This window comes from Somniosus microcephalus, chromosome 6 (genome assembly GCF_052327205.1).
Source record: "Somniosus microcephalus isolate GS21.2 chromosome 6, FLI_Smic_1.0, whole genome shotgun sequence".
Classification (NCBI taxonomy): Eukaryota; Metazoa; Chordata; class Chondrichthyes; order Squaliformes; family Somniosidae; genus Somniosus; species Somniosus microcephalus.
Window position 1 is genome coordinate 37,180,053 of NC_140992.1, and position 18,358 is coordinate 37,198,410.

Here is an 18,358-nt window from a genome sequence, read left to right on the forward strand (position 1 = left end):
GATAAAAACCCTATTAAGAAAGCTGATTACTTACTATTTATCACTTTTATCAACTGACTGCCATCTTAGAGAAAACTTATTTTACAGACTGGTAGCACCGAGAGACAGGTTGGAGCAAAAGGTAATGGTTAATATTAAAGAGCAGGTGGGATTAGACTAGGTGCTCATGTGGATCAAGATATTGGCACTGTGCTGTAACAGTAAATGCTTCTGCCTCTGGGTTCAGTATAATGTGCCACCTTGCTGATAAACTCATTGCCTCCAAAATATTTTAGGTGTTGTGGGAAACGTCTTTAAAAATTGAATATTCACTTTAATATAAAAATCTCAGTCAAGATAGTAAATGGATCTATATATATATATTTATATATCAAATAAATACCAACATTAAACTCAACAAATCAAATTGACACGTTGTCCTCTACATTGGGGAGACCAAACGCAGATTGGGTGACCGCTTTGCGGAACACCTCCGTTCAGTCCGTAAGGGTGACCCCGAGCTTCCAGTCGCTTGTCATTTCAAGTCACCGTTCCATTCCCACTCAGACCTCACCGTCTGCGGCCTCTTGCATTGTTCCACGGAAGCTCACCGTAAACTCGAGGAACAGCACCTCATCTTCCGATTAGGCACTTTACAGCCTTCCAGACTCAATATAGAGTTCAACAACTTCAGATCATAACCTCGGCCCCTATTATATTTTTTATCCACACTTTTGGTTTGTGACTTTTCCTTTTTTTCCTCTCTCCCACATGGCAGCTGTCTCTCACTCTGCCAGCGCATTTCACACTTCATCTAGAGCCATTGTCTGTTTCTTTACCTGTCCTATTACCATCTCGTCTCACCTTGAATATCTCTTAATGTCGCTTCTTTCATCCCCTCCCCCATTTCCTAGCCCCCAAACGGCCTTTTGTTTCATTTCCTGCCTTTTCTCTCAGTTCTGTAAAAGGATTTCGACCAGAAACGTTGACTCTATTTCTCTCTCCACGAATGTTGCCTGGCCTGCTGAGTTTTTCCAGCATCTTTCTGCATTTTCTGTTATTTCGGATTTCCAGCATCCGCAGTATTTTGCTATCAAATTGACACCTTAATACCTAATTAATAGGCTAATACCTGCCGCTGTGTTGAACTAAAAATCACATTTAATTTTCAGGTTTTAGAAGTGCTACTAGCTCCAGTTGACGACCTAGCGCAGACACAGGTGCGCCGGCCCTTCTGCGCTGTCATTTCCATGAAGCGGGCAAATTCTCCTTGGCCAAGATGGCCGCCGCAGAGCAGCTCCTGGAAGGTGCGCATGCGTCTCCGCTGCCAGTCTGCCTCCCCTTTGTGCGGTTGCGCAGTCTCGGCAGTTTGGTTGCTCGGCAACAGGAGAAGGGACGCACTCGCAGAAAGATGAGACTCAAACGGTTCTTGCTGCGCTATTATCCGCCGGGTGAGGCCGGGGAAAATGGGGGTGTACTGCCCGCCGGGTGAGGGTGTACTGCCCGCCGGGTGAGGGTGTACTGTCCGCCCGGTGAGGGTGTACTGTCCGCCCGGTGAGGCCGGGGTGAGGAGATGTCCTGAGCTATGATCCATCCTTGTCCTCTCTCTTACAGTTAGGGGCTCCCACCTCTGGTCACAACCTCGCTGCTTTGGGGCATTTCCCCATTTTTACTTTTACAGTCGTTGTTTCTCAAGTTGCAAAACAATTTTTTAAAAATTGGTTTTACAGTAGTTTTGACCTTACTGAAACCCTTTACTTTATAAAGCCGGGCAGGAATTTAAGCCGCGACTCGCATGTTGCCACAGAAAGTCTTCAGTGTCCCACAGTTCAGCTCTGAAAGCTCTCGAGTCTGGTCTGGTTTGGAGAATGTAATTACAGGGGAATTATCAAAAGTATCGTTGCTTTACACAAATACACAATGCTGTGAAAATCAATGCTTTTATTTTTATTTTTTCTATGCAGGAATTATTTTGGAATATGAAAAAGGAGGGGAGACAATGAACAAATCCATCGATCTGCTTGACTTGACTCCAGTGTAAGTGTGATGTCGGAGTAACATGAAAAAATGTAAATGACTTTTACATAGTATTACAGCACGGAAACAGGCCATTCGGCCCTACAGGTCCATGCTGGTCATAGAGTCATGGGGGAAAAATTGGGTCGCGCCCCCTTTGGGGCGCTAACTTCGTCTAGCGCCCCAAAAAATTAGCGCCCCGCAGCCAAAATTCACCGGTAGCGCCCCAAGAAGGAGGCAGGGCGCTACTGGAAGCGCCCCATCTCCCTTTTGTGGTGCTGCGAGTAAATATTGCAGCGCTATGTGCCGCAGCACCATGCTCTATGGCACATTGTGCTGCGGTACTGCAGGCCTTCCTCCCCTTATTAAAGGGGAGGGGCCCAGCTGGGCCACCAGGGATCGGAGTGCCGGCAAAAGAGCCCGGCACTTCTCGGGGGGGGGGCTGCTGAGGAGGCTGGGGATGGCAGAGGGGGCAGGTGCTGGCAGGCGGCCAGCAACAAAAATGGCCGCCCAGCTCCTCCCCTTTAATTTGCACTGACCCGGCTGCAGGTAGGCCCCCTGACCCGGTCAGACATAGCGTCCGACAGTAAGTCAGGGGCGCTACCGAACATCGCGGCCGGGGTGCGAGCGGGGTGCTGCGCACGGCAATGATGTCATCGCTGGTGGCACAGCGCCACGGGGCGCTAACGGTTACCGCTGCCGCTAATCTCCCATTGAATTTCGCGGGAGGCGTTGGCAGTGCCGCGCCCAGGCGCTAGTTGCTTTGCGCCCTGTTAGCACTCTTAGGGCGCTAACGAGGCGCAAAGCAACCAAATTTTTAGGCCATAGAGTCATTATGACACAGAAAGAGGCCATTTGACCCATCAAGTCCGTGCCGGCTCTCTGTAGAGCAATCCAGTCAGTCCCATTCCACGCTCTAGCCCCATAGCCCTGCAAGTTTATTTCGCTCAAGTGCCTATCCAGTCTCCCCTTGAAAACATTGAGTGTCTCTGCTTCCACCACTTCCGTCGGGAGCAATTTCCAGGTCCTCACCACTCGCTGCATAAAAAAGTTTTTCCTCACGTCCCCCCTGTATCTCTTGCCCAAAACCTTACCTTTGTGTCCCCTAGTCCTTGTACCATCAATTAGTGGGAACAGCCTTTTCCCGTCTAGCCTATCCAAACCCGTCATAATTTTGTACACCTCTATCAAATCACCCCTCAACCTCCTTTGCACTAATGAAAACAAATCCAGCTTCTCCAACCTGTCCTTGTAGCTAAAATCACCCATCCCCGGAACCATTCTGGTAAATCTCCTCTGCACCCGCTCAAGGGCTGTCACATTCTTCCTAAAGTGTGGTGACCAGAACTGAACGCAATACTCCAGTTGTGGCCTAACCAGCGCTTTATAAAGGTTCAGCATAACTTCTCTATTTTTGTACTCAATACCTCTATTTATGAAGCCCAAGATTCAATATGCTTTGCTAACCACTCTCTCAATATGTCCTGCCACCCTCAGGGACCTATGCATATTAACTCCCAGGTCCCTCTGTCCCTGCACACTCTTTAAAACTGTGCCATTAAGAGTATATTGCCTCTCCCTGTTCCTTCTGCCAAAATGCATCACCTCACACTTCTCTGTATTCAATTCCATCTGCCACTTGTCTGTCCATTCTGCTAGCCTTTCTATGTCCTGTTGCAGTCAATTGGTATCATCATCGCTGTTTGCCACACCCCCAAGTTTGGTGTCATCGGCAAATTTAGAAATTCTACTCTGTATTCTAACATCCAGGTCATTTATATATATCAAAAAAAGCAGTGGCCCCAGTACTGACCCTTGGGGAACACCACTGTCTACCATCCTCCAGTCTGAAAAACAGCCATTTACCACAACTCGCTGTTTTCTGTCCTTAAGCCAATTCCTTATCCAAGCTGCCACTGACCCACCTATTCCATGAGCCTCAATTTTGTTAACCAGCCTTCTATGTGGTACTTTGTCAAACGCCTTCTGAAAATCCATGTAGACAACATCCATTGCATTCCCTTCATCAATCCTCTCTGTTACTTCATCAAAAAATTCAATTAAATTACTCAAACACGATCTGCCTTTTCCAAATCTGTGTTGGCTCTCCTTAATTAGCTTAAACCTCTCCAAGTGCCCATTACTTTTTCCTTGATTATTGTTTCTAAAACTTTACCCGGCATTGATGTTAAACTGACTGGCACCTCCCCCGCATTAAGGGAAGATTCGGAAAATTATGGCAAGCCCTTCCGCTATCTCCTCCCCCAATTCCCTGGCGTTTATGCTCCATACGAGCTTCCTCCCATTGTCCTTCAACTAATCCTATTAACATATCCTTCCATTCCTTTCTCCCTCATGTGTTTATCTAGCTTCCCCTTAAATGCATCTATGCTAGTCACCTCAACTACTCATTGTGGTAGTGAGTTCCACATTCTAACCACTCTCTGTGTAAAGAAGTTTCTCCTGAATTCCCTATTGGATTTATTAGTGAGTATTGTCTATTTATGGCTCCTGGTTCTGGTCTCTCCGCAAGTGGAAATATCTTCTCTACGTCTACCCTATCAAACCCTTTCATAATCTTAAATACCTCGATCAGGTCACCCCCTCAATGTTCCCTTTTCTACGGAAAAGAGCCTCAGCCTGTTTAATCTTTCCTGATAGGTATAACCTCTCATTTTTGGTCTCATCCTAGTAAATCTTTTTTGCACCTTCTCCAGTGCCTCTATATCCTTTCTATAATATAGAGACTAGAACCTGTTCACGGTACTCTAAGTGTGGTCTGACCAAGATTCTATAAATGTTTGACATAACTTCTCTTCTTTTCAATTCTATCCCTCTAGAAATAGAAACATAGAAACATAGAAAAATAGGAGCAGGAGTAGGCCATTTGGCCCTTCGAGCCTGCTCCGCCATTCAATATGATCATGGCTGATCCTCTATCTCAATACTATATTCCCGCTCTCTCCCCATATGAACCCCAGTACTTTGTTTGCTTTTTTCTATGGCCTTATTAAACTGTGTTGCTACTTTTAGTGATTTGTGTATCTGTACCCCCAGATCCCTCTGCTCCTCTACTCCATTTAGACACTTATTTTCCAAGGAGCATGTGGCCTCCTTATTCTTCCTACCAAAATGTAACCCCTCACACTTACCCGTATTGAAGTTCATTTGTCAATTACAATTTAAAACATTTGTTTTCCATTTTAAATGCTTCCTTCTTCCTCTATCTTTCTCTCACCCACTAGAACTTTCTTTCAATTTATAACCAACTTTAGTCGGTTGAGTTCATCACAGGCTGCTATATAGCTGACCACTTAGTGATGCTCAAAATTAACACTGGTGACTCACTTGTGGGGGGCGATTTTGCCAGCCTTGGGGAGGCGGGTATGTGGCGGGATTGCCGGGAAAATGGCTGAGTTTGGGGGCGGGTACCCATCCCGCCCCCAACCCGTCTCCATGCCATCTTGCCAGGAGGCAGGTAGCCGTCCTGCGCCGGGTCCCGTCTCCTTGGAGGCGGGAAGGGATTAAAGCCACTTAACTGCCTGTTAACAGGTAGTTAACAGGCAGAAAATAGGCTTATCACCATTTTGCCCACACAAGTGCGGGCTTCCCAAAGGCTCCGAACCCCGCCAGGGTCACTGAGGCGAGTAGTTGGGTCTGCGGGGGTCTGCGGGGTCTAAAAGTGTGCTGTGGAGGTGAGTGATGGGTGCAAGTGTGGAGAAGTGAGTATCTGAGGTAAGTGGAAAGTGTTAGAAAAAGTGTACCTACCTTTGTTTCTTCCTGCAGGCTTCAGTCGGTGGGTATGCGGAGAGTCTCGCACCTCCACGGCAGAGATGACAGATGGCCGTTGCATTCTCCAATGCAACAACCATCTCATTTCTGCAAAAGAAAGAGGTTTGATGAGGTCTTGAATTCAAGACCTCATCAAGCTACAGAGAATGTCACTGTTTGATAGCTTCACAGAGCTGTCAAACGATGACAATTCATCTGTCAAAAATGTTCATATGATGACGTTCTCTGCAACCAGCTTTTCCTTAATTGGCCTGCTAAGCCCGCTGGTCAATCAAAGGAAAATAGTGTAAGGATTCCGGGGGCTTCGTTTAAACTGGTTTAAGGTAATCTACCTGGCCAGCAGTCTTTTTGCTGCTGCACTCTAAACCAATTTACAAACAGCGGTTTCGAATCGCTACCCCTCCTTTAGTTCTGAGTGGAGGAACTTATAATTAATGATATTAAAACGGAACACGTGGTTTGGATGAGAGAAAATTATCAAGCTTTATTAACTAAAAGAAACTACAATCACAATATCAAACTATCCCACACGAACACAGTAAAATTGTAAAACTATATATCAAGGGGGTACACACGGCAAAAACGAGGGGTACAATGGCTACAATGTTATTTAAACAATCTTAGCAATTCCCTTAAATCACCATCCCCCCTTAACTCCTGCTAGGTTGCCTTGTTGAGAGTCAGAAAATCTCTGCTCACATGGTCCAGCGAAGAGAGAGAGAGAGAGAGCTCACCTTATCGTCCCAGGAAGTCAAGAGAAAGAGCTGGCTTCAGCATCTATCTTTATACCTGGTGAGCCCCCCTGCCATTCTGCCTTGCAAGGGCTGTGTGCAAAATTAACCCCAAAGCTGTGATAGGCTAACTCAAAGTGGTTAGATTGAGTTAATGTGATTTTCAGAGCTCCCTTTGCTGAAACAAAAGGGAGATACATCTGCTCCATTGTCCAGTACTGGGTGTCTTAAAAATCCTTTCAAATGTTAACGCTTCCCATTTAAGATACAAAAAGTCACTTCTGCAGTTTAGATGTCCTTTGGATCCACTCGACATACAAACTAATGCTAATAGCATTCAATTGCTTTGTAAACAAAGCATTGTCCTTTGTCTTCATTGAACCTTACTTCCAGACACAGAAAGCTGCATTCCAAACCTCTTTTGTCCTTCGGCCATGTGGTGTGACAGCCATTTTATCTTTGGAAACTTAAAAGCACCTCGCTCAGGGATCCTTTAATCAAAAAAATGAATCTTCATAACTGTAAATTATTGCGAATTCTTACAGTAGCGTGGGTTGGCCAGAAGTTGATGGAGACGGGACTGAAACCCGTCAAGTGGGAGTCCCGCCTCCAAAAGCTCCCCATTGTCAAAATCACCCCCGTGGATTCTTCCTATCACTATCTGAAGAAGTGCCTATGGTGACAATCTGGTTGAAATCAGAAACTATATGAGGAGATCAGGATGCCTATATCCTGTATTAGCAAACTGATTACAGCAATATTCTGTGTCAGTACATCATCTGACTGCTATTTTGAATTCAGTCTTGCCCCTGGACAACTGCATAAATGTCTGTCTTCCAACCTTGCTTTCATACTTGATTGAGGATGCGCCTGTGAAATGGTTACTGCTGAGATGTGTCTGTCTTTGGTAAAACCAACACCATCTGTTTGCTTTCTCCATCAAGGCGATCATTTTCTTTTAATAATTTGAAAAATTGATTCAACAACAACCTGCATTTATATAGCATTTCTAATTTTTAAAATGTCCCTGGCACTTGATAAATATAGGTAGATAAGCGAACAATATCTAGCCAAACTTGGTCGAAAAGATGGGTTTTGAAAAGTATATTTAAGAGAGAGAAGTGGAGGTCTTTAGGGAGAAATTTCCAGAGAGCAGGGCCAAGGTAAATGAAGGCTCTGCCATATGATGTGAACAGAGGAGGTGGCACACAGTACCAGAGTCTGTGGATTAAAAGGTGAGAGAGTGAAAATAGGGCTCAGGGAGATTTGCAGAGATAGGGTGGGTAAGGTGGTTGAGGGGTACAATCATATAAAAATGACAAACGGAGAAGACCAGACGGTCCATTGATCCTGTTCCATACAGTCATGGTGAAACTGAGTCTCATGATCCCCAACACCTCCCACCACAAGCTGCCACATAATCTCCTGGGAGAGGCAAAAAACCCTAGTGCAATTCATGGAAAAAAAAATCTGGGAAATTCCTCTCTGACCCTCGAAGGCAATCAAAGCGAGTTCCATGAAATTACAGTGACCATGATAGACATCACCCAATATGCACCTACTTTTTGTACGCTGTGGTATCAGCCACAGCTAGGAACTCGTTCAGCTTCCTTTTGAATGCGTACAGAAAATTCGTACTCAATGCACAAGCTTGCAACTTGTTCCAAAGGTTGATGACCCTCTGTGAAAGGAAAAACCTCCTGACATCTAACCTAGCTCTATGCTTGTGTAACTTATACACATGTCCCCTAGTTTTCCCTAACTTGTTAACTTATCAAATACTCTATCCACATGGACACAGTATAGTCACTTCATTATTTTAAAGACTGCAATCAAATCTCCTCAAGGTCTACGCTTTTTTTTTAAAGGAGTAAAAAGACCCAGCTCTCTAAGCCTATTGTGGTAACTAAGGGACTTTAAGCATAATATGAATCTAGTGACCCTCCTCTAAACTTTTTCAAAGGCTTCTATGTCAGCCATATTTTGTGGGCCAAAACTGGGCACAGTATTCCAGATGAGGCCTAACCAAAGTATTATACAACAACAGTATAGTGCTATATAAAGAGAAAATGCTGGAAATACTCAGCAAGTCTGGCAGCATCTATGCAGAGGTTGGTGAGGTCGTGGTCAAGGGGGAGGTAGGAGGAGGTGTCGGAGAGTTGGCGTTCAGCCTTCACAAGGTAAAGGTCTGTTTGTCAAACAACAACAGTGCTGCCCTTGTCAGCAGGTTTAATGGCAATGTCAAGGTTGGACCTGAGAGAACAGAGTCCTGCAAGTTCAGAGGGGGGTACATTAGAGTGAGTGAAGGGAGCAGAGAAATTGAGACAGCCGATGTCACGCTGAGTACAATTACCAGTGAAAAGTTCTAAAGAGGGTTGGAATCTGGAGGGAGGGGTGCAGGTGGAATGAGAATTCTGAAGATGGGAGAGAGAGTCCTCTGTGCGGGGAGGGAAGACTCTTGGCCAAAGAAGTGGGTACGGAGGCGAAGGCGACGGGAGAAAAACTCAGCATCATGCCGAGCTCGAGGTGGGGGCGTAAGGGGATGAAGCTGAAGCCTTTGTTGATGACTGATCATTCGGGGTCAGAGGGAGGAAGGTCAGAGGGGATAGTGAAAACACGGCATGGGGTGAGATTGGAAGGAGGGATGGGATCAGAGGAAGGTGAAGGAGTGTGGTATCTAAGAGTTGTTGAAGGTTGCGGTCCTTGACACCTGAAAGCAAGAAAAAAAGTCTTTTTGTTCAAGTGCCAGATGAGGCGAAGGATGAAATGGAACTATGGACCAGGACAACAAGAGAGTGAGTTGGTACTGCTGAAGAGAGAGGTTGAGAGCGTGCATGTGTCGATGCATGGCGTTGAGCGTGGATCTTAGGAAATGGTGAGAGGAACGATGAATATGATGCAGATATCTGTAATCATGGGTGTTTTGGAAACGTGAAGGGTACCATTTCAGTTGGAATCCACGTGCAATAGGTCAGAGCTGGAGACAGTTGCTGAGGAAGGAGATGTGGCTGTGAAAGCGAGTTTTAGTAGATACATGATCAAACATGAGAAGGGAAACGGAAAGCAATGAAGGTGAACAAGGTAAAAGAAATAAACGGAAATCCCATCGGAGAGAAGAGCAGAATTTCTTCAAGGTGGGCATTCCTGGAAGAGAAGTGAATTACAGAATCATAGAAATTTATGGCACAGATGGAGGCCATTCAGCCCATTGTATCTGTGCCAGCCGAAAATGAGCTATCTAGCCTATTCCACTTTCCAGCTCTTGGTCCGTAGCCCTGTAAAATACAGCATCTCAAGTGCATATCCAAGTACTTTTTAAATGTGATGAGGGTTTCTGCCTCTACCACCCTTTCAGGCAGTGAGTTCCAGACCCCCACTACCCCCTGGGTGAAAAAAGTTCTCCTTAACTCCCCTCTAATCCTTCTACCAATTATTTTAAACCTATGCCCCTCATTATTGACCTCGCTGCTAAGGGAAATAGGTCCTTCCTATCCACTCTGTCTAGAGCCCCATAATTTTATACACCTCAATTAAGTCTCCCCTCAGCCTTCTCTGTTCCAAAGAAAATAACCCCAGCCTAGCCAATCTTTCCTCAAAGCTAAAGTTCTTCAGTCCAAGTGGCAGTGAATTAAACACTAATACAAAAGGCAAAATAGCGTGGATGCTGGAAATCTGAAATATAAGCAGAAAATGCAGGAAACACTCAGCAGGTCAGGCAGCATCTGTGGAGAGAGAAATAGTTAACGGGATAGAAATTCGTTTTGGGCAATAGTGCAAGATGGGCGGTATCGCATCCACCGTCTGTTATACGACCTGCATGACATTCAGCTCGATTGACTTCAATATACTTCAAAGTGTGGAAAATGGAAAGGACACAGTCGAGGGCCCTGTCAACCATGGTGGAGGGGAATCCTCGGTTGAGGAAAAAGGAAGACATATCGGAAGCACTTGTGTGCAAGGTGGCATCGTCAGAACAGATGTAGCTGTGGGAGTCTGAGCTCATAGTAGATATTGATTGACCGCCTATCCCCAGAAATGGAGATAGGAAAGGGAAGAGTCTGAGATGGACCATGTGAAGAACATAAGAACATAAGGGGCCAGAAATTCGTGAACGGGGCTTGCCGCGCGTGCAAGGTCCCGATTTGCACTTACCCGATGCGCCTGCCGATCACCTCCAGGGACGCCTGGAATTCCATTTTGAATCTGAAGAATCCCGGGCAGCGTTTGACGTCACGCCGCCCAGGAGTGCAGCCAGCGCGAAGCCTGGAGCGCGCTGTGCAACTGAGACACGCCCCTTGAGGTCTCAGTTTAACAGGACACGCCCCCAATGTTTCTGCCAAGCTGCTAAGCATTTTTACATGCAAAGCAGCAGTTTAAATAGGTTTTTGGAAGTTTTTTGAAGCTTTTGGTAACTTTTATAAACTTTTAAAAACGTTCACATTATTTTGAAGAATCTGAAGTAGTTTTAAACAGAATTAAAGCAATTTAAAGACTTTTAAAAGCCCTAAAAGATTTTTTTTAATTCCATTTATTTATTTAGCAATGTCGTCGTCATACGTGTCTTCACACTGTTCCCTTTGGGGAACTGTATGAAGTGGTGGAAGGATTTATGGCCATGATTAACGCTCATTCCGTGACCGTAACCATCTTTGAACCAGCCATTAGGGTGGTTAGTCCTATGGCGGGAGGGTTTTACGGGCTCCCACAAGCTATACAAGGAGGGGGGGCCACCCACACCCACGGACGCAAATATCCCACTGGATGTCAACCCAGAATTTAGAGCCGGAGCTCCGACTCCACTTGCCGGGACTGTCTGGAGCGGGGTTCGAAACCCTACCCTGATCTGGCCCAGCGGCGGGGATCCTACCGCTATGCCAAAGGCCCAATCCGATTAGCAACATGAAATGGCTGGAATGAGCACAATTCACGGCATTAAAAGAACTCACAATTGAACTGATGATGACCTCAGCAATCTCCTCAAGGAGGTGGAGGCGCAGCGCCTGCTCATCATTGGGAATGAGAAGTCAAAGGCGCCGCAAAAAGGGCAGATGATAGCTTGGTCTTTCAAGTGGCAGCATAGGGCTCCAGTCACGGGGAGGGAAAAGGCGCAGGAAACGTATGGGTGTCACCTTTTGTGCGGAGTGGGCCTTTTGCGTAGCAGTAAGCATCCCCGCCGCTGGGCCAGAAGGAGTAGGGTTTCGAACCCCACTCCAGACAGACCCGGCAAGTGGAGTCGGAGCTCCAACTATAAATTCTGGGTGGACATCCAGCGGGATACTTGCGTCCGTGGGTGTGGGTGCCCCCCCCCTCAGATGGGTTGTGGGAGCCCGTAAAACCCTCACGCCATAGGACTAACCACCCTAATGGCTGGTTCAAAGATGGTTACGGTCACGGAATGAGCGTTAATCACGGCCATAAATCCTTCCACCACTTCATACAGTTCCCGAAAGGGAACAGTGTGAGGATACGTACGACGATGACCTCTTGCGCAATGCACCTCCTTGGACCCTCAGTCGCAGATGCGAGGGGGCAAATCGTGCAATTGTTAAATTTTTCATTTTATTGACATGTAAAATGTTGGCCCAGTAATTCCCTTCCAAATGCGCGAGTACGGTCGGGGTACTTACGTGTCTGGCCGGAGGAAATGCCGGTTTTCAGCATGCACAGTGCATGTGGGGAAAACCGGCATTTCCTGTCCTCTGAACGAAGGGGTTCAGAGGCAGAACGCGTGCGACTGCACAGGCAGCGCGTGCGCAGTAAAATTCGCCGCTTTCATTCATGCTTTCAGTGAGGTCAAGTCCTTACAACTTACACATGAAAAAAGCATGGGTACAGTTGCTCCAGAGGCTGCGGAGGAAGATATTTCTTATCGTGGAGCTTCTGAAAGTATGTATGTCTGTATATATTCCTTTGCGTGTTATGTATATATTCCTTTACTTATGTGTATGAATGTATTATTTAATTATGACTTTCAGAGAAAGTAACTTATTGGAAAATCATAATTAAAAACATACATTCATACACATAAGTAAAGGAATATAAAACATACATACATATACGTAAAGGAATATATGCGGACATACATACATAATTACTTATTACTGATGAAAAGTTTCTTTCTTAAAAGTGCTGGAAATGTTACATTACTCATTTTAGAACACTCATTTTCACATTCAATTCACACAGTCACAATTGCTCCTTCTACCTACCGTGCTGAAAACCCGTTTAAAAAAAAAAATTTAAACTTTAAAACTTACTTAAAATTTCTTAAAATAACTTCCCTCCCTTTCCCAAACAAAAATATTGCCTTTCAGAAGCTCCACGATAAAATATATCTTCCTCCGCAGCCTTGGAACAACTTTACACATGCTTTTTTCAAGTGTAACTTGTAAGGACTTACCCTCACTGAATCCATGAATGAAATCGACGAAGTTCACTGCGCAAGCGCTGCCTGTGCAGTCGCACGCGCTGTGCCTATGAACCCCTTCGTTCCGAGGACTGGAAATGCCGGCGTTCCCCGCATGCGCTGTGCATGCTGAACGCCGGCATTTCCAACGGCCAGATGCGTGAGTACCCAGACCGTACTCACGCATTTGGTCACGAATTTCTGGCCCAAGAAGTAGGAGCAGGAGTAGACCATTTAGCCCCTTGAGCCTGCTCTGCCATTCAATAAGATCATGGCTGATCTTCTGCCTCAACTCCACCTTTCCTGCACTATCTCCATATCCCTTGATTCCCTTAATATCCAAAAATCTATCGATCTCTGTCTTGAATATACTCAATGACTGAGTCTCCACAGCTCTCTGGGGTAGAGAATTCCAAAGATTCACCACCCTCTGAGTGAAGAAATTTCTTTTCATCTCAGTCCTAAATGGCTGACCCCTTATTCTGAGACTGTGATCCCTGGTTCTAGACTCCCCAGCCAGGGGAAACATCCTCCCTGCATCTACCCTGTCAAGTCCTGTAAGAATGTTGTATGTTTCAATGAGATCACCTCTCATTCTTCTAAACGCTAGAGAATATAGGCCTAGTCTACTCAATCTTTCATCATAGGACAATACCCCCATCCCAGGAACCAGTCTGGTGAACCTTTGTTGCACTCCCCCTATGGCCAGTATATCCTTCCTTAGGTAAGGAGACCAAAACTGTACACAATACTCCAGGTGTTGTCTCACCAGGGGCCTATATGATAAGGCGAGAGAGGGTTGGAAATTTGAAGCAAAGTTGATGAAATTTTCCAGTTTGGTGCAAGAGCAGGAAGCAGCACCAATACAGTCATCAATGTACTGGATGATCCTTGTACAAAAGAAATGAAAGAAGGGACCTGAGTAGGACCTGGAACAAAAAACCTGAGCTTTTGCCACTTGCCATTTTAATTCTCCGTCCCACTCCCACTCGGACCTCTCTGTCCTCAGTCTCCTATACTGTTTCAATGAAGCTCGAGGAATAGGACCTAATCTTTTAATTAGGCACTTTATAGCCTTCCAGACTCGACATGGAGTTCAATCATTTCTGATCATAACCACTGCTCCCATTTATTTCAGACAGCAGGTGCTGGTAATGATGTTTCTGTTGCCATTTACAATTCCTGTAGATACAACTTTTGTTTTTTTACTTGTTCCATTACCACCCCCTTTTGCCTTGCACGATCATCCCTTTTGTCATTTAAATCACTCCTGCCTGCCACCCTTATAAGGCTCACTCAGAATTTCTTTCCTCCCCTCCCCCGTTTCCCTTCCTCTGTGCTTGCTTAAAACCTGTTACAGCTGTAACATTTTCCAGTTCTGACAAAAGGTCACAGACTTGAAACCTTGGCTGGAATTTTCTGTACTTGGTCGGGTGGGGGTGGTCACCATGGCAGGTCCCGACCCCGCTCCTCATTCCATTCCGCTCATGAGATCGACTTTCCGTTAATAGCGCCTATTAAGGAAGCCCTGCGTATTACCCGGCCCTATTAAAAGGTACGGGTCTGATGACGTCATCAATAGCACGTTTTCAGCTGGGATATTTAAAGGGGCCATGGCCACATTGCATTTGAAGGTTCATCTAGAATTGTGCAGGCACTGCACTGGACCACTGGAGTGTTGGAAAGACTAGCAAACATGACTGCACAGAGACAGAGTTCAGGTTCTCCGATGACTCTCTCCATATGCCTGCTAAGGGAGTGAGAGCACGTAGGGAGGTCCTCTTCCCTTCTGATGAGCAGAAGAGACCTCCCCAGGAGACCAAAGGAGCCTGGCTCCAAATAGCAGATGAGGTCAACAGCAGGATGTTGTCAGGAGGACCTGGGTGCAGTGCCGGAAATGTTTCAATTATCTCATTAGATCCGGAAAGGTGAGTGCAAAGCCACACTCAACTTCATCCTGCTGTGCCTCTCATCACATCCCCATCACTCTGCCTTCCCAACCCTACTCCTGCAGATCATTACTCATGCCAACATACCTTGCACGTCCACCCAAACCCTCTCTATCTACATTATCACATCCCCATCTGACTAACCACTCCTCAAGCTCACCCTCACCCTCATCCTAATGCAATCATACCAACTAACAACCCACAAGGAGGCCGCTTGGCATTGTCACCCCACTCCATCATAGTCACCCTCTAAAGATGTAACCCATCCATTCCTTACACACATTCCATCACTCTCACTCAACCTTTTCTTCTTTCCCTCCTTGCAGGAGAAGAGAGCCCTCAATAAGAGGGAGAGGGAGAGAACCGGAGGTGGCCCTCCATCATTGGCCACCTTAATGGCAGCGGAGGAGGCCGCCCTGGAAGTGTCAGGAGTCGCAGAGCAGCTGGAGGTGGGAAGTGGAGAGAGGGGGACATCTCAGCAACCTGGTGACAGAATTACATCTCATACAGCCACATGGCACACAGCAGTCACTTATATGGGGACTGATGTCAGCAGCCAGTGAATGGTCATCATGTGCATGTACCCATTCTTGATATGACATATCTAACTCATCTCTTTACTGTCCCACAGGTCCATCAAGAGCCCCACCCCCCCACTGTCCAGGAGGAAGAGGAATGTGACTCCTCAGAGGCACCTCCAGCCTCTGAGGCACACCATCACCAGACATAAGCACACCCAGCACCAGCACAGATATGCACACTTCTATGGGTCCCACGTGAGATAGAGTAGTGTTGTCACCCGGTGTCTCACAAGTCACAAATGAGCAAGAGTAGATGGTGGAGAAGGGACAGCAGTGGAGACTCCTTACCGGAGGGCACAGGACACTCCCAGCTCTGCTCAGCTGCATGCAGACGCTGAGACTCGGGCCATCCAGAAAGAGGGCGATCCTGGAGGTGCAGCAAGAAGTGCAGGAGGCTTTGACAGGCTGTGCGAGCGCGATGTCTGCAAATGTGCAGAGAATGGAGGGGTCCATCTCCAACATGAGTACCACCGTGTCGCAGGCGATGGCGACTGCAGGCTCTTCCATGGATAGGATGGTCACCTGCATGGAGCAGCTAATGTGTCACTCACAGGAGCAAATGGTCTCTATGGAGAATAGATGACTATATGGGGAATAGATGACTATCTATGGAGAATAGATGACTATAGAGAATAGATGGCTATCTATGGAGAATAGATGGCAGACGCCCATAGACCTGTCTAGGAGGGATGTCAACGTAGACGTGGGTCCTTATGGCCGCACTGCTGTGCAGCAAGGTGCTCTCCAACTCCTTGCTAGCAGGGAAGTGCGGGTGGCCCATGAGCGAGATGATGAGGAGAGGGCACATGGAAGTGGGGCTCCTCTCAAAGCGCTCACACTTCTCCCCCGTTGCCAGCCCCCACCCCAGTCAGAGCCCCAGATGCCTCCTCGGATTGTGATGGCTGAGTCTGCCTCTGCACAGTCAGAGCCATCAGAGGCTCCAAAACTCAGAGGATGTCTGCCAAAAGTGTCTATGCAGTCGCAGCAGGGAAGTGAGCAGGCTGCCTCTACCTCTACTGAAGCCACAGGGGTAGCACCTCATAGAAGCACGCATAAGAGAAAGATGAAACACGAGTAGATGCTCAAGGGTAGCCACTTGGATGTTTTAATAAATGTTGGTGTAAAGTTTCCATTACTGTGATGTCACAGATAAAAATATGTATTTTCACCACTTTCTGGTCAGGGACAAATTAGTGTGTAACTTTGGAAGTGGCTTACTGAGTTGAAGTGAATGGTGAGATGTAACATTACCTCCAGCAATGGTGGTTAGTGTGAAAGGAATGGCTTGGTCATTGTAGGGATGTTTTATGGTGTTGCTGTGGGGTGTTGGGAGCCTGGCACAGCATATGGCAGCCATATAGGTGTAATGCCTGAAGTTAAGTAAATCTGGCCATGATGAGGCCTCCCGGGCAGCAATGTGCTTGAGTGCTGGTGGAATCTGGACCGCAGGTTCCTACTGCTTCTCCTCCTCCTCGTCTTCCAGCTGATGCTCCTCCTGCTCCTCCTCCTTCTCTGAAGAGACAGTGTGGTCAGAATCTTGCTCCTATTGCTGCGCTAATCATCGCTGCTGCGCTATGTTGTGCAGGGCTGCAGGTCTTACTCCAGCAATCTGTAAATGTCTGTGACAACCTGGCGTGATTGCCTAAGTCTCCTTTGGCACTGCTGCTCCATCATGTTGAGGAAGCTCATCTTCTGCCTGTATACCCTCTGTTGGGGGTACCGCCTCTGGTGCGGCGCAGCCCTGCGCTGATGCCCTCTGTCCTGTGCAGCATCAGGTGGTTGAGGAGAAGGTTGGTGGTGGTGTTGTTGTTGTTGGTGCTGCTGGTGTGCCTGGTGCTGCTGGTGTTGGGGCTCATTGTGGTCCGATTTTGAGGACCAAGGTGAGACAGTATAAACTGTACCCATGCTTATGTAATAGATGGCAGGTCAAGTAGAGATGACAGAAGCAATCTGTCAATGGTGTGATAGGTGGTACTAATGAGGTGACAGTGTATCCCGACTTTGCTGAAAAGCCTTGCAACCTCTAGAAAGCTAAATCTGTGCTGACAATGCACTAAGCAACAGCATCTGCCTTAGGAAAGTGACCAGGTGTCAGGTGGGAGTTTTTATTGTGCCTTTCATGCTGTGCACTAATGAGCTGGATCAGTGGTCACTCAACTTCCACCTCAGGTTGACAGATGTGGTTCCCGGGCTGCGTGATTCTCGTGGTCATCCAGGGAAATTTGAAAGGTATGGTTAGAAAGAGGTTTAAGGGTCTGACAAGTACCTAATAATCAACTAAATTACCTTGGCTGCCTCTACAGTATGGGTCACTGCCACGCTGCAAACGTGCCCGAGGGAAAGGCGTGTGGGAGCGGGATGACGGGTTCCCGACCTGCTCCAAGGTTTTTCAAATTTCCCTCCCAACCTGCCTCCAATCGCGCCTGCACGGACCCCAGAAAATTCCGGCCGTTAACTCTGGTTTTTCTCTCCACAGATGCTGCCTGGCCTGTTGAGTATTTCCGGCATTTTCTGTTAATATTTCAGGTTTCCAACATCCGCAGTATTTTGCCTTTTGTAACTGTGTATAGTGCTTTTTGGTTTGTATTGGATGATCCTAGCAATACATCCTAGTACTTTGTGTGCTTTTGCTATAGCCTTGGGGCATTGGTCGTGAACCTTTAGAGATTCACATTCTATAACTGATGTGTTGCTGATGGTGAGAGTTTTAAATTGAATTATTTGGGAAATAGGAAGGGAGCATGGTCAGTAAGGACCAGGTGATGGGAAAGCAGGATTTCGGACAGAATACACAGCCAGTTGAGTTTTGGACAAGTTGGAATGTGTGTGGAGGATAGGAGGTCAGCAGAGAGCATTGGGGTAAGAGTCTGGAGATGACAAAAGTAAGGGTAAGGGTTTTGGCAG

At 46.7% G+C, this 18,358-nt stretch overlaps 1 protein-coding gene across 2 annotated transcripts in view; it reads left to right on the top strand.

Moving 5' to 3' along the window:
- Positions 1 to 1,338: 1,338 nt before the first annotated feature.
- The window catches only part of daw1 (dynein assembly factor with WDR repeat domains 1), a 47,371-nt gene continuing 30,351 nt past the window's right edge, over positions 1,339 to 18,358 (top strand). The window contains exons 1-2 of one of the 2 annotated variants that reach the window (XM_085990045.1): positions 1,339 to 1,430; positions 1,944 to 2,016. In XM_085990045.1, the coding sequence (XP_085846171.1) occupies positions 1,391 to 1,430; positions 1,944 to 2,016 (113 nt within the window). In that variant the 5' untranslated portion in view covers positions 1,339 to 1,390. The other variant, XM_085990046.1, reaches the window with a different exon arrangement.